Raw genomic sequence first — 14466 nt, forward strand, 5'->3', positions numbered from 1 at the left:
GGGCCCCATACAAGGTATAATAAAGGCTGTTTACATTCCATTTTCTGTAGTTAATAATGGGAATTTAATTTAGTTTATCTCCGAGCACAGCTTTTTTTCTATGACACAAAGTTTAATTCCCATTTTCATGCCAGTTATTAATGTGGAATGTTTTATTTAGATTGGCAAGATTCTGGTACTTTATTCTGTTGAAATACGGTGAGAAATTTAGTGTCTTGTAAAATAATGTATTGATACAGCCATTACTCCTCTGCAACCATTGTATCTTGTTTGGGCTTCAGAAATGCAGTAGTTCGTGATATTGATGGCAGTCTATATTGAGTATTAGTTACTTTTCCTGCAAAAGCACTGCTATTTTGACATACTAACCTGGATCGTTTGGCCTATCTGGAAAGTATGCTTAGATGTGACCCATTAGAAGCTCACAAAATCAGGGTTTGGAATGAGTTTTTTCTCTGTTCTTCCTTTATTAAAAAGTGCCTCAAAACAAACAGCCGCGTACATTGACAGTTTTACATTGATAGGAATTTTTTTGAATTCTTCAGGTGGAGAAGGTTACTCATGTTGATAAGGATTCACAGTTGGACTTTGGGCATGCAAAAAGAGAATGGACATAACTGTGACTAAGAGCTGATGAAATAGAAACTATTTATTTGCATAGTAGTGTTTTGTAGGCAACACTGTCATGTAAATTACTGTACTCTAGAGTATTGTCCCAGGATCTGCTGATCACTGCTGTGTCATTCTGAAATGTGAACAGATGCTCAGGCCCATGAAGTTACAATTTGCAGTAATTCACATATCAGTATGTAGGAGCTTTCCGAGGAATGAGAATATGTGATTATCAATGTGTTACTGATTCAGATTTCGTGGTCTTCACTCTTCATATTTGTCATACTTGCAAAGTTTTTCAGCTTTTCCCTCTGCTGAGTCCTTCAACAACCTTGTATGTCTTCCTGCGTCTTACAGACTCAACATCCTGATTATGGTTTTACATCAGTTTCTGATAAAATGTAATTCTATTCATTTTTACCTAAATTGTCAAGACTAAATTGGTTTTACTGGTCAATTAATTGGATGAGTCTAGGAGTTTGGTCAAGTCCTCAGAACACGGACTGTTCAACTTTCTTCAATTGCTTTATAGTACTTAGAGAAGTTTTATCTTTTGATTGTCCTTAGCATAAAATTTTACAGTATGTATCTCCCAAGTCCCTGCATACCAGTGTGTAAGATTAGAGAAATCATACACATAAGAACATTTAGTTGAAGGTTGGGCCACTGATTTTCTGTTAGAGGTCAACCTAGATACAATTTGTGCTCTTGATGATCACAGTTTCTAAATTGCTTTTCCTAGTGAGTTGTCACTATTCAGCCATCACAGATAAAATTATGTTCATGCATTGTTCTTTTCAAGACCTCTTTCCTGCTTTGTTCTTAAGTTTGCTCCATATAGTAGTAATTAGAAAAATGCTTGCAAATACATGCTTGCATTGCCCATTCAGGGTCTGGAATTTATTTCCATCTGTTTAACCTGATGCATATACTTGTAGATGTTATGATGGTAGGCTGTGTTTCTCCCTTTTCATCGGCGTATGATATTTTTTTTGTGAGACATAGTGTAAAAAGTTTTCAGTGTTTTTGATGGTTTTTTAGTAGAGCTATGGAATGCAATAGCCAAAGTGTTGTCTATTTGTATATAAGGTTTGCGAGTCACAGTGATAGGAGACAAACCAGAAATGCTTTAGAAATATAGAAGATTCAACACCATCAGTGTTGAGAATCGAGACTTTTTCTCTTCCCATAGAGATCTGTTTGTAAAACGACTTTGGCTGTTTTCTACTGTGTACAGATACATCAACTCAGACTTATTTTTTGGTGCTTAGAAAGTAAAAATAGAATTTTTTCTCTTTTTTTTTAACAAGTAACTTCAGTGGTTATTACTGTGATGTAGACATTGTTAAAGAATGAGTTTGAAGAGTTTTAGCTGATTGATTTTTATTATTGTTTGTTTATAATTCTTTTTCCACCCAGCCTTCTCCTTTTGTTAAAAAATGCATTAAGCAAGCTGTCTTACAACATTGGATGTTTCCGTAACCTTGGAATTCATCTTCCAAAAGATATTAATATCTAATTCTGAACATTATTCAGATTGTTTAGCTTTTATTTTATTATGTCACATAAATGTGGCATAAAACTTGTTACGTAATTGAACTGAAGTATTTGAAAAAATTTCGTGTGTTCTCTTCCCCTCTCCCCCTCCCTGTCTGAATTAGGGGTTGATATAGAATCAGCTCGAAAAGAAGAAGAACGAATAATGCTAAGAGATGCAAGACAGTGGCTCAACAGCGGTCATATAAATGATGTCAGGCATGCAAAATCTGGTGGTACAGCACTTCATGTAGCTGCTGCTAAGGGCTATACAGAAGTCTTAAAGTAAGTGTGATTTAACTTTTTGATATTTTATTGTTTTGATGTAATGCTAATTGGGCACTTCTAACATTTTGGGAGTGTATCTTGCAAAATCCCAGTCTCTAGAATGATCGATTTTCAAAGCTTGATTTTATGTTTTCAAGCACTCATAAATCATGATGTTGTTAGCTTTCTATTTTAAGTCATTTAAAATATGAATACAGTATACATGTTTAGGCTGAATACTTAAGAGAAGAACAGTGATAAAAAATTGCCCTGTTTCTAAAGCCAGCTATGTAAACAAGCTTAAGACCTTTTTATAATGCCAGTTAGCATCCTGGTTGTTACATATTTTCAAGACACCATATTTATTTCCATACATAAAGCAGGGTTTGTAATCCAGGCTAAAAGTTTTTACAGTTAAAAACCAGGTAATTTAATTTTGTGTTTTGATGATGTTGTTGAAAATCTTGACTCTTGAAATCTTTACTGGAAAGCTTTAGGCTTCTGGTGTCCCCTAATTCACAGCTTTTCTTTAATGTAGTATCAGTACACATCATAACAGATTTAATTTATTTTTCATCAAAGCTCTTCTATTGTAGTAAGGCCTAATTAGTAATACATTGCTTTAACATGACTTGTAAATTTATTTGACTGCTTTAGCAGTGCTAGGAGCACTTACATACTGTAACGTGAGTGAAAATGAGCATACATCCTGACTGTGATTATTGGTTCCTTTAAGGTCTTCAGAGCAATTTATTGAATGGGAGTTCTGTTTCAAAAAACCCTTATGCTTCAACATGATGAAGACAAATTACTCCGTTGGAAAAGAGTTATTTTTGGTTTAGAGTAGCAGGTGTCTGTAAGGGAGTTGTATCTATAACTGGGTGCTTTTCAGCTCTCTCAGTTATTTGTAGTCCAGTCTGTATACTCCCCTTAGGAGAGGCAAAACATATGTGCAGGCAGTTCTTGTGATTGCTTCAAATTATCAAAAATGTGTGCTCTGAATTGGATGCAAGACTGGAAGTTGACTCACAGGAGGATATTACTATAAGTATATTGGCTCTTGAGAAACTGAGAGAATTTTTTGAAAAGGATAGTTTGTTGTTACGTGATTTTTAACTATTATGGACAGTGGTTCAGAGAGCCCTTACCCCTTTACATAAAAATATTTGTTAGGTTAAGTGTCCTTTGTCACTTGGATGCTCATGTGAAAACCATGCTGAATGTGAGTGCTGAATGCAGGCAGAACAGCCGGTCTTCTCTTTGAGGAGCTCTGCTCCCTCTCAGAGAACAATTGGAGCATATAAACAGTAGATTTTTGCAAAAAGTTAATGACAGGAGATGAAAGTTTCAAGCAGCTAATTTTAGAATGGAAGGAGGTTTTAATAGAACCTTCCTAGAATAGACTAGAAAAACCACTGTATCTAACAATTTTTTACATTTTACACCTCTTTTCCCTAAAAGGGGTTTTGTCTATTACTACATGAACAGAGAAAAATATCTAACTGTATAGAAACAATGGTCTTTGAAGAGGAAGTGTATAGAGAAGAAAATGGAAAAGGCTATTTTTCTTTAATTTTCCTTAAAAATATATATATATATATACACACACCTACTAAACAATGAAAAGGCAGATGTTTCTGTGAGAAGTAAAATTAATCAATTGTCAATAGCCCAACTAAAATATCCATGAGAAAAAAAGGAGGAAGATATTATCGTAGAACAGTTCCACAATTTTTACAAAAATTTATTTATCCCTGTCAGCAGTGTCAAGATCTATTTCTTTTAATTTCTTCAGGCTTTTAATACAGGCTCACTACGATGTAAATATTAAAGATTATGATGGCTGGACACCACTTCATGCTGCTGCTCACTGGGGTAAAGAAGAAGCATGTCGCATTTTAGTGGAAAACCTCTGTGATATGGAGGCTGTCAACAAAGTGGTAGGATTTTTATGTAATCCTTGTCAAGATACAAAGTTCTGGTCTCTAAAGTGACTTTAGAAGCCAGGGTAAGGAAAGTGATGATAAACTGCTGTTTACTGTACTGTAAACTGTACTGAGCTTTATCTAATGCATGTGTTGTCAAATCAGCATGGTTGTGTTCAGAACTAAATTCTCTGATTGTCTAAATTAATTTCTAGGCCGACTTTATATTAAGTGATCCATTCAGTCTTTGACATGGAAATTCACAGTAGAAAGAGTTTGTTGACGTTTCAGAGGTACAAAATTAGTGACTTGATGGATTGCATTCAGGCTTTAAAATGATCTCTGAAGATGATGATGATGCCTTTGGGTAGTGTTTTAACTCTTAAAAATCAGCTTATGCTGGTATACTAGAATTGTCACTATATTATGCTGATTTGGGTGTGGTGGAAGAAACTTGTGGGCATCTCTGGACCCCCTGGGCATAACTTGAGTGCTTCCTAAGCTCTATTTCTTCGACTTTTATGCAATGGCCTGTGTAGCTTGCTGATCTTGCTCCCAATAGGCACAAATATATTAATGAGTCACATAGTCATCGAAAGGATCCAAACCTTTTCATTCAACTGTGTAAGTGCTGAGCTCTCATTCTTCTCCCTGTAGTGTATTTTACAGATAGATTCTGTTCTGCTTCCAATTTATGTGTTAGATTTTTTACTGGGTTTGTGAAAATGTGGATGTAATACACTAGAGAGCACTCCCATAAAAGTATGTTCAAATCCACTGAACAAGAATAAGAAAAAAGGAGGCATAGAGAGGTGTCAGCTCAGGGTTTGTTGGGGTTTTTTTTATATATGGGCTTATCTCTGCAAGCTAGGAAAGATTTGCCTTTTTTTAAGTAAGCTAGTAAGCATTTTTGCTTTTGGAGATACGAGGATTGAAAACTCTGGGTTTGGTTTCAGTTGTATGTGCGTAGCATCTCAGAGAACTCAGCCGTTATTGTTTAGGCACCTGACTTCAGGTATCAACTGTTGCAGATTGGGGTTTAAGATGTAACCTTCCAACTGCAACAGTTTTTTGCAAAGTAACTTTTTGTGGTCATAGTAGGTCTAACTACCACGTAATAGCTACCTAAAAATAGAAGGCCACATTAAAAACTGTAGTCATAATGCAAATATAGACTTGCGATAGTAGCTCAAATGGCAGAAGACCTCAAGCTGTTTTGGCTAATGCTTGTTGAAAGGTGCACATGCTTCTGCTGTATTATCAGAAGCTTTACGGATGTGAAAATTAGTGGTTTAAAGGTTCATCCTTTCTAACCAGTTAAGATAGTCTTCACAGTGTAATTAGGAATAAGTTTGCCTTTAGTTAACATTTTGAAAAACTGAAATAAGCACAGACAAACAGGAACGCCTTTCATTATTTTTGCAAGCTGCTGTGGCCACTTTCAAATGACAACTCTGTTTTTATTGCTGGTTATTGTACAGAACTACTTACTAGTTTGATCTTGTCATGATCCTCCCAACATTTCCATAAGTCCACCCAGAATGTTTTTGCAGCTAAATTTTATGCCAGTGAATCTAGGACTTCCCTAGATTCCAGCCTTCAAGTATATGTCCCATGGAAATCATACCCTAAGGAGAAATAAGAACAGCTTTTGTAATAGATCTTTTATAAAAGGACTGTAAATTGTAAAATACAGTTTTGCTGTAAAATGTGAAAGCATGACTACTTAAATTTAGTGTAACTTGCTTAAATAATTTAAACTTTAAAAATCAAGCTATTTGTGATAGTCTAAGATGGGCAAGATACTGAAGTGCTCAGGATCCATCCGTTCAACTGCCATTGTGAACAGTTGTTTGGAACTAACACTGAGAATTATATTCATCAATCTACTTTTCATTCATAGTGTTCTTTTTTTCCTTCAGATGACAGTACAATTTTATTGTCATGTCTTTATCACTTAAAAACGTGTTTACTCATCAGGTGTAAATGTTTCTGTTTCAATTACACCCCCCCAAAAAAAGTGATATTGCAAAATTGTTTTCAAATACTGACAGACTAACAGTTTGCAGTAGAGCTTGATTCATATTTTCCAGTTTCTCTCTCTAAATGTTCTCTTTAATCTGCATCATCATGTGATGAGAAGACATCGTAGTCCAATAACATTTAAATTCTGTTGTACAGCTATGGTGTTTTACTTCTTCCCCTCCTCCAGGGTCAGACAGCATTTGATGTGGCAGATGAAGATATTCTGGGATATTTAGAAGAGTTACAAAAGAAGCAGAATCTGGTAGGTCTTGTGCATATATATATATAAAATTATACATATGATTATGGTATCCAACTCAGGGCAGCATATAGATTAAAACCAAAGTTTTAAATTTGAGTCTTCAATTCAGGTGATGCCATAGTCGTCTCAAAAGGTCTTTTATGCCCTTACTTGGTCAGCTATAGTGACCAAAAAACTCTTGGAAGTAAAAAGGCGATCTACTACTTGCCTTGTCCAGTGGGCATTTTATGATCCGAAGTATCAACAATGAGCATCTTACTTAGAATAACAGTTTCTGAGATTTTTAGAGCTTTGAACATTCATACTTGGAAAGTTTATACACATTCTAGTGTTTGTAGTATTTAGAGATTTCCTTCCATTTGTAATTTTGTCACACTGATACCATTCTAACAATTAAACTGTATCATTCTGTTTTGAAGCTGCATAGTGAAAAACGTGAAAAGAAATCTCCCCTAATTGAATCCACAGCCAACATGGATAATAATCAGACACAGAAAACATTCAAAAAGTAAGTAAAATAGGAAAAATTATGAGCTCTTTAAAAAGATGACTTTATAAGCTGTCACAAAGTTCTAGTTAACAGGCTTTAGTAAATTTTTCAGTACTTAGTAAATGCTTCTCTTTTCAAACTCAGTAAGGAGACACTGATTATGGAGCACGAAAAGAATGCATCTAGTATAGAGTCTCTGGAGCAAGAGAAAGCGGATGAAGAGGAAGAAGGAAAGAAGGATGAATCCAGTTGTTCTAGTGAAGAGGAAGAGGATGATGATTCAGAATCTGAAGCAGAGACAGGTATGTTAATTGGAGCATTGCCTTTCATTAAATATTTACTTTATAAATTTACTTATTTAATATCACGTGATACAGAGTTAAATATGTTGCATTTCACTTAGTCTTCTGTATTTCACTAAGTTTCCAGTCTACTTAAAGCAAGTTTATATATGTCTAGAGTCAAGTCATAACAAATGTATCAAATTGATGTCTTCATCGGTGGCTACTTAAAGCTATTAACCAACTTACTTGATTGGCTGTTTAACAATTGATATTTTTCATTAAATAGATGGACTAATATAAGCCTAAAGTTGCATGTCAGAAACTTTGAAAAAGTTAGAAGATCGAATTTGAGAGGGAGACTTGGTAGCAGTATTTGCTTGTGGAACTGGTATAGAGATTGGATCAGCAGAAGTGCAAACGTTCTCATTTGTTCTTATCATCCTGAAGTAATTACCAATTAATCTGGCTCATGTATTCATAAAGTAATCGTGCATATATTTTCAGTGTGTACTGAGATAAACTTAAAGGTGTTATTTTAATGTTAACTGGTATTTCATCTATAACTTCAGTTCAAGAGGAATGTCCTTTGAAAAATTTTGCATTGTATACAAAGTTGTATGCACATTACTCTCTATTTCTCTCTTGAGAAATGGAATTAGTGGGTTGTTTTTTTCTTAAACAATTATCAGAGTAGCAAGTACTGATACAAGAACGGCATGGTATCTTTTCCTTTCAAACCAGAAAACAAGTTTAAGGCAGTAAGTGTTTAAAGATACATGCTCAATTCTAATAAATATTAGAATTACAATGCAGCAATACAATACATAGACATGGATGTTATTAGAAATAGCTTGTTAATATTTTATGCTTAAACTTCTAAAAATAAGTAACCGTTTTTGGTGAGCTGTCAGTTTTCATTTTAATACATTCTAATTTTTTCACCTGAAAAGATAAGAAGGTATTTTAGAGCCAGCCAATCTATCATAAGCATTTAATGTAGGTAGAAGTAAAATAACTTATGAAACCAAACTTTCTATTATGATTTAATTATTTTTTTGTATTTTGAATTCATCCAGCATTTCAGTATGAAGCTGAAAAAAAATGTCTATCAAGCTTTGTAATTACTCTTTTACCTTAGTGTACTTGCGTCCGTTATTTATGGAGCTTTGCTAAACTCAAACTACTTATAATATATAACATGTAGTAATTTCTCTGTCACTGAGCTGACCGTAATGTCTGCTGAACTTTATGACTCTGGTAACTTGTTCTTTTCATTGCCAGTAGTTTGTGCCAGGAAAATTTGACTGTGACACAAGAATTAATTTATGTAAACTTCGGGGGTTTTAATATCAACAAGGCTTTATCATACTTTATTTGGCAAGATACACTTTAAGCTTTTCCCTGTAGAGCTACATCTCTTAAGTTTCAAGACTGTACTTTCCCCTTTTTTACCATTATTCGGCTTAAGGTAGTGGAAGATCTTTCTAGTGAAAAATCTTACTATTATAAAGAGCATTCTGGTTGTGGAATATTTTAACAGTGTTCAACGTTGTGAAGTACTGGAAATAGTAATTTCTAATCTTTTGGGATGCTTAAAATGTTTTCCTTAAACTTTATTTCATTTCTTTGGTTACATGAGAATATAGTTTAAAAATAATTACACTTCTGTCCGTAAGTCCAAGAAGGGAAGTATGAATATGAAAGTAGCGTATTGCAAAGGATAGGGAAACAAGATAAAAAGTAAAATTTTCATCAATTCAGGTTTTGTAACTTACTTTTTTTGACATACTTTAATTTTTCTGAAAATTAGTCAATATCAGCTCAGCCATGCATACAACTATATTCTTGCTGTTCTAGAAATAATTTCAGAATACAGTTGTGAAAAATCCGTTTTTCTCCTTCTATGCTTTCACTCCTGATAACTTCTGTGTTTTAGAAATGCATTACTTACTCACAGATTTCTATCAATTTGCCTGTGCATCATCTCAAATCATACTGTCAGTCCACATTGCCTTGTTCAGCTTTTTATCACCTAGAATTTTACCACCTTTTTTTTTCACTTGTGTTTAAGAAGAACTTTCCATTATGTGCCATTGGTCATGTAAGCTATTTGTTTATATTTGTATTTGTTTACTGCATAACTAACATTCAAGACATCTATTCAACTATGTCTATAACTAAAGCAAGTATGTAACAGCAATACCATTGATTATACAATTTCTAATTGTAGGTAAATACTTTGTTGAATTTAAATGTTAGTTGTGAGAACACTGCATGAAAACCTTGCATACTTTCTAAATTAATTACTTCTATGCTGTATGGGTCATGTAGATGTAAATACGTGTTTATAGTAGGGCCAAAACCAGTGGGGATTGAACCCCATGTTGCTTCATACTGCACAGATAGGAGGAAACGTCCCATCCCAAAAAGTATGCAGTTTGAATAGGTAAAACAGAAGTGAGGTGTAACATGAAGCTCCAGCAAAGGCAGTGACAGCTGTTGTTGTATCACAATCATGACATTTTCTGTATGTTTGTGTAAGAAGGGTTAAGGTTCATAAACCACAGGCAGAGGAAGAAATTTGGACAAAGCAGAAGAGACTAGGTAGGTAGACAGTGAAACGTAGGTAAGAAAAACAAGGGACAAAGATGGAATGAAGCAAATGGAAAATCAGTGTTCTGAGAGGCAAGTCCCTGCCTCAGCTCATTCTGGTGGCCAGAATTCCTGATGGGCTTCTCTGTACAGTTAATTTTTTCTTTGAACTCAACATGCATAGTTATCAGAGAATGAATATTTCACTTTGAATTGGCACCTACCTTCTGTAGTTCCAATTAACTATTACAGAATCACAGAATCAAAGAACAGTCACGGTAGGAAGGGAGTTCTGGAAATCATTGAGTCCAACTTCCCCTGCCAAGGCAGGGTCACCTAGAGCAGGTTACGCAGGAAAGCATCCAGGTGGGTTTTTGAATGTCTCCAGAGAGGGAGATTCCACAGCCTCCCTGGGCAGCCTCTTCCAGTGCTCTGCCACCCTCAGTGTTCTTTCTCATGTTGAGGTGGAACTTGTGGTTTCGTTTATGGCTGTTGCTTCTTGTCCTTTCACTGGACACCACCAAAAAGAGCGTGGCACCATCCTCGACACCTGCCTTTGAGATATTTGTATGCATTAATGAGATCAGATTAGATGCTAACATACCTCCTACTGTTACAGCTGTTACAGTCGTTAGCCAGCTAGTAAAATACAGGGTTCTGGGGAGACTGAAATCTCTGTCTCCAGAGGTTTCCAAGATGTGACTCATCAAAGCCTTGAGCAACCTGGTCCATAGGCAGTATTGACCCCGCTTTGAGCAGAAGGTTGGATATGGGGATCTCCTGAGTCACTTTGAACCTGAATGATTCTGTGGTTCTGTCTCTGCATCTCTGAGTGGTAACACTTGATGAATATCAAAAAAAATTGTTGCATGCACAACCTTTTGGCAGAAAAGGTGGACCTAGCTAAGATACAAATTGGGAATGAGGGAGAAAATACTGAGGAGTAAATAATAAAATGCTGTTCAAAAAGTTAACTGTCAAATTTGTTGGATAGAAATTCAGCTCGGTGTTGAAAAGATGATGAAACTGTGAATGAAAAATGAAGATTAAATCTTGTAAATATTTTGCAGATAAGACCAAAACCTTGGCAGCTAATAATGCAAATACCACAAGTACACAATCAGCATCAGTAGCTGTGACAGCGCCTTCAGTAGCTGGTGGCCAAGGGGCACCTACGTCACCTGTTAAGAAGGTAAAAGAAAATACCCTTCTCGTGATTTTCTATTTCTTTTTTCTGTGTAGGTGTATCTTTTTTGATCCTAGTGTAAGTAGTAGATTTGGTTAACCAGTGAATGGATGAAAATATGTACAGATTCTTAGAATACTTTCTGTTCTTCCCCAGAAACTGTTCATTTTTTAAAAATTTTGAATGGTTTTAATTCTGAACAGGGATTTAAAATACAGAACTATGAAATAGCTGAATGTAAAATCCTTCTAAAAAGGAAAAACTGTTGCACAGTGAGTGGAGTTCTTGTGTTTTCTGAAGCTAAACTTCATCTTTTGAAAGTCTTTTCTATGTCAGACTCCTCCAGAATTTCTAGAAACGACGGTTCTAGTGTCTCTCTGTGCCTGTATTTCTGATGCACTTAATTCAAGGGAGGCAGGCATGACTAAGTGCCTTTTAGAAGTCCCTTGAAGCATTCAGTTAGTGCTTTGGCACGAAAGTTGAAAATGATAACTGAAATAATAAGAAGAAAGTGCTGTAGGTCTCATCCCTGTTTCAGTATGGGTAGGACCTTACGGAATAGCTAGATAATAGGGACACATAATGTATTCAATGCACAGCTCAAAACCACACCTAGCAAAGCCATATTGCATGCTGGAAAATTTTTACAGCTTCTAACTTTACAGGAAAAGTTAATTTGAATGAACTTTAGTTTTACTTGGTAAATTACTTTTAGAATATCAGAGCAAACTGGATAGTAAGCTGGTAAGTCTTCATTTTTCATTCATTACAACTTTCTATACACATCATAGTCAAAGTGTAACCCTCTGCTGATGCTTCTGAAAAGTGTGTTCAGGAGAAATGGTAGCCATGATGTACTGAAGCCACAGCAGAGAGAAAAGACATAGTACTAGGAGAATAGTATGTAGTGTATTTTGCTCCTGGGAGCTTACTGGGGTTATGCTTTCATATTCACAGTAGAATCTAATAGTGATTAATCTTACAAAGTATACTTTAATGTAACAGGTGCAGGTATGTGATTTAATGGTATGGGGGGATACTTTTATAAGAGAGGAAATAAGCTTGATTTTAATCTATATTATAACCTATAAATCGTCAATACATTTTTAATTTTATTATACAGTAATTAATGGTTTATATTTTGGTCTTCTAGGTCAAAAGTGTAGGCTAAAAGTAAGCTGTAGTTATCTTCCTATTACGATGTGAAAAGCTCAGGGCCTTTTGTAGCTACAATATAAATGCACATTGTATCAAAATTATTATCTTGTAACATAGCAGGTACATGTGATCTAAAGCAGCAGTTACAGCTCCTGTTGATGAATAAAAGGGCTTTAAACTGTTTTTTTATCAATGAAGGTAAAGCAGTACTGTGTGTGTGATATTGCACCTACAATTGCACCTGCCTTTTTGGGTCTGCACCATCTGTTCTGGTGTAGATGCACTTCTGCTTTTACATCATAGATGGCCAAACCAAGGGGTGCAGATGCAGTGTACTAAGCTAGAAGTCAGGTTTTCTTTTCCATGGCTTTCAGTAATGCTGCTCTCTGCAGGTACTGAAGGTAAGGCAAGTTGGGGAGGATAGCTATGCTAGTGTGGGATGTGGTTAAGGGATATGAATGATACATGGTAAGAAGATAAGGGGTATGTTACTGTGAATCATCCAGTATCCTCAACAGTGTGAGGATTTAGATCATGGACCTCGTAAGGTCACAGGTTTTGTTGTTCTCTTCTATGCAAGCTATTATTCTGTCTCTGAATAAGCTAAACATGCTGTGTTACATTTAGTTACAATCTGTTACTAAGGTTTTAAGTATCTTAATGTTTTCTGGTATTTTGTGTTGTACTGAAGAGCTACATAATATAAACCTAGGAACAAACTATATGGTGTTAAAACAACCTTTTGTTTCTGTTTTCCTTTCTTTCAATCTTCATCTTTGTCTTGTCTTAATTGGCTTTAGTATGATTTCATTCCTCCTATCATGCCTGTCGTGGAGTCAGTAGATCCTGCATCATGGAGGCAGGGCTTGCGCAAAACTGGCATTGTTCTTGTGCCCAATAAGGGTGAAAAATCTATGGTGAGGTTCTTGTGTGCACAGGTTTATGTACAGGTTGCAAAATAACATATTTAATAAAAATGTTAATCCCAAATTTGCATGTTTCTAAATTTTTATCTCAAGTTCACAGTGTGTATTACAAAGTGTGGCTTTTTGGAAGCTAACTTTTATAGGAGTTGTATTCCTTGACCAGTCTTGCATTTCTTATCTCATTGACTAATTTAAGAGGAAAGTGCATAGGTTGCCTCTCACTACAACTGCCCTACAAATTCAGTACTTAATGATTATTAAAAACAGTTGTGTTCTCAGATCTTTGCAAGGAGCATGAATTACCACGGGTATTGTAAATGAATAATGTAAATTCATTTTCATGTGTTTTATAGTTTCCAACATCTACAACCAAGATTTCTCCCAAAGATGAAGAGAGGAAAGATGAATCTCCTGCTTCATGGAGGTTGGGTCTTAGAAAAACTGGTAGTTATGGTGCACTTGCAGAGATTACTGCTTCCAAAGAAGCTCAGAAAGAAAAGGACTCTGCAGGTGTTATGCGTTCTGCATCAAGTCCTAGACTTTCCTCTTCACTGGACAACAAAGAAAAGGTAGTAATTTTCATAGTAAAACAAGATTTTGGTGAATTTATATACCTTTCTTAGTACAGATGTTAATGGTGTATTATAGAAGCAAGATTGTAGTACACATCTGTTCTTTACTAAAATTCCAAAAAGTTACATTACAGACTTTATCTCTCAACGTGTAATATGCTCCTTCAGTGTTTGGTGACCTGGTACAAAGATCTGGCATTTAACCCCTTTCTAGGACTTGAAAAGCTAGTAGTAGTTTTTACAATTTGGGGACATCAGAGGTTTGATAGCTTTTGCATCACTTGAAGAATGATGCTAAAAGAATCTTGTAAATGAAAGAAGTCTCTTTTGTATTCATTTTCCTTTTGTAGTGATTTTTTATTTACAAAAATTGGTTCTGTAACTAAACATGGATACACTGAACCAAGTGAACCAAGTGTTGTTCAGGTAGCTGAACAAAATAGAACTTGTGGTTCTATTTCAAATACAAATGTTCATATGATTTAAAAATTAGGAATAATAATGTCCTGTACTATATAAAAATACTGAAACAGTTGCTTTCAGGAATCCCTGTTGAAATTGTTCTGCAGCAAAGCAGAAAAAAGAGAAATCAAGTCACTAGCATCAATAGAATGGAAACATTAACAGTTTC

At 35.2% G+C, this 14466-nt stretch overlaps 1 protein-coding gene across 6 annotated transcripts in view; it reads left to right on the forward strand.

Moving 5' to 3' along the window:
• Positions 1 to 14466, forward strand: part of PPP1R12A (protein phosphatase 1 regulatory subunit 12A) — a 114781-nt gene that overhangs the window by 65862 nt on the left and 34453 nt on the right. For all 6 annotated transcript variants that reach the window (XR_007203121.1, XM_048301067.1, XM_048301071.1 and 3 more), the window contains exons 4-10: positions 2274 to 2433; positions 4211 to 4355; positions 6553 to 6627; positions 7047 to 7135; positions 7262 to 7419; positions 11064 to 11185; positions 13617 to 13832. Coding sequence is in view for 5 of the 6 variants with exons in the window: in XM_048301067.1 (XP_048157024.1) it covers positions 2274 to 2433; positions 4211 to 4355; positions 6553 to 6627; positions 7047 to 7135; positions 7262 to 7419; positions 11064 to 11185; positions 13617 to 13832 (965 nt within the window). In the remaining variant the exon portion in view is untranslated. The remainder of the gene's footprint in view (positions 1 to 2273; positions 2434 to 4210; positions 4356 to 6552; positions 6628 to 7046; positions 7136 to 7261; positions 7420 to 11063; positions 11186 to 13616; positions 13833 to 14466) is intronic.

Source organism: Corvus hawaiiensis, chromosome 4 (assembly GCF_020740725.1).
Source record: "Corvus hawaiiensis isolate bCorHaw1 chromosome 4, bCorHaw1.pri.cur, whole genome shotgun sequence".
NCBI classification, from domain to species: domain Eukaryota; kingdom Metazoa; phylum Chordata; class Aves; order Passeriformes; family Corvidae; genus Corvus; species Corvus hawaiiensis.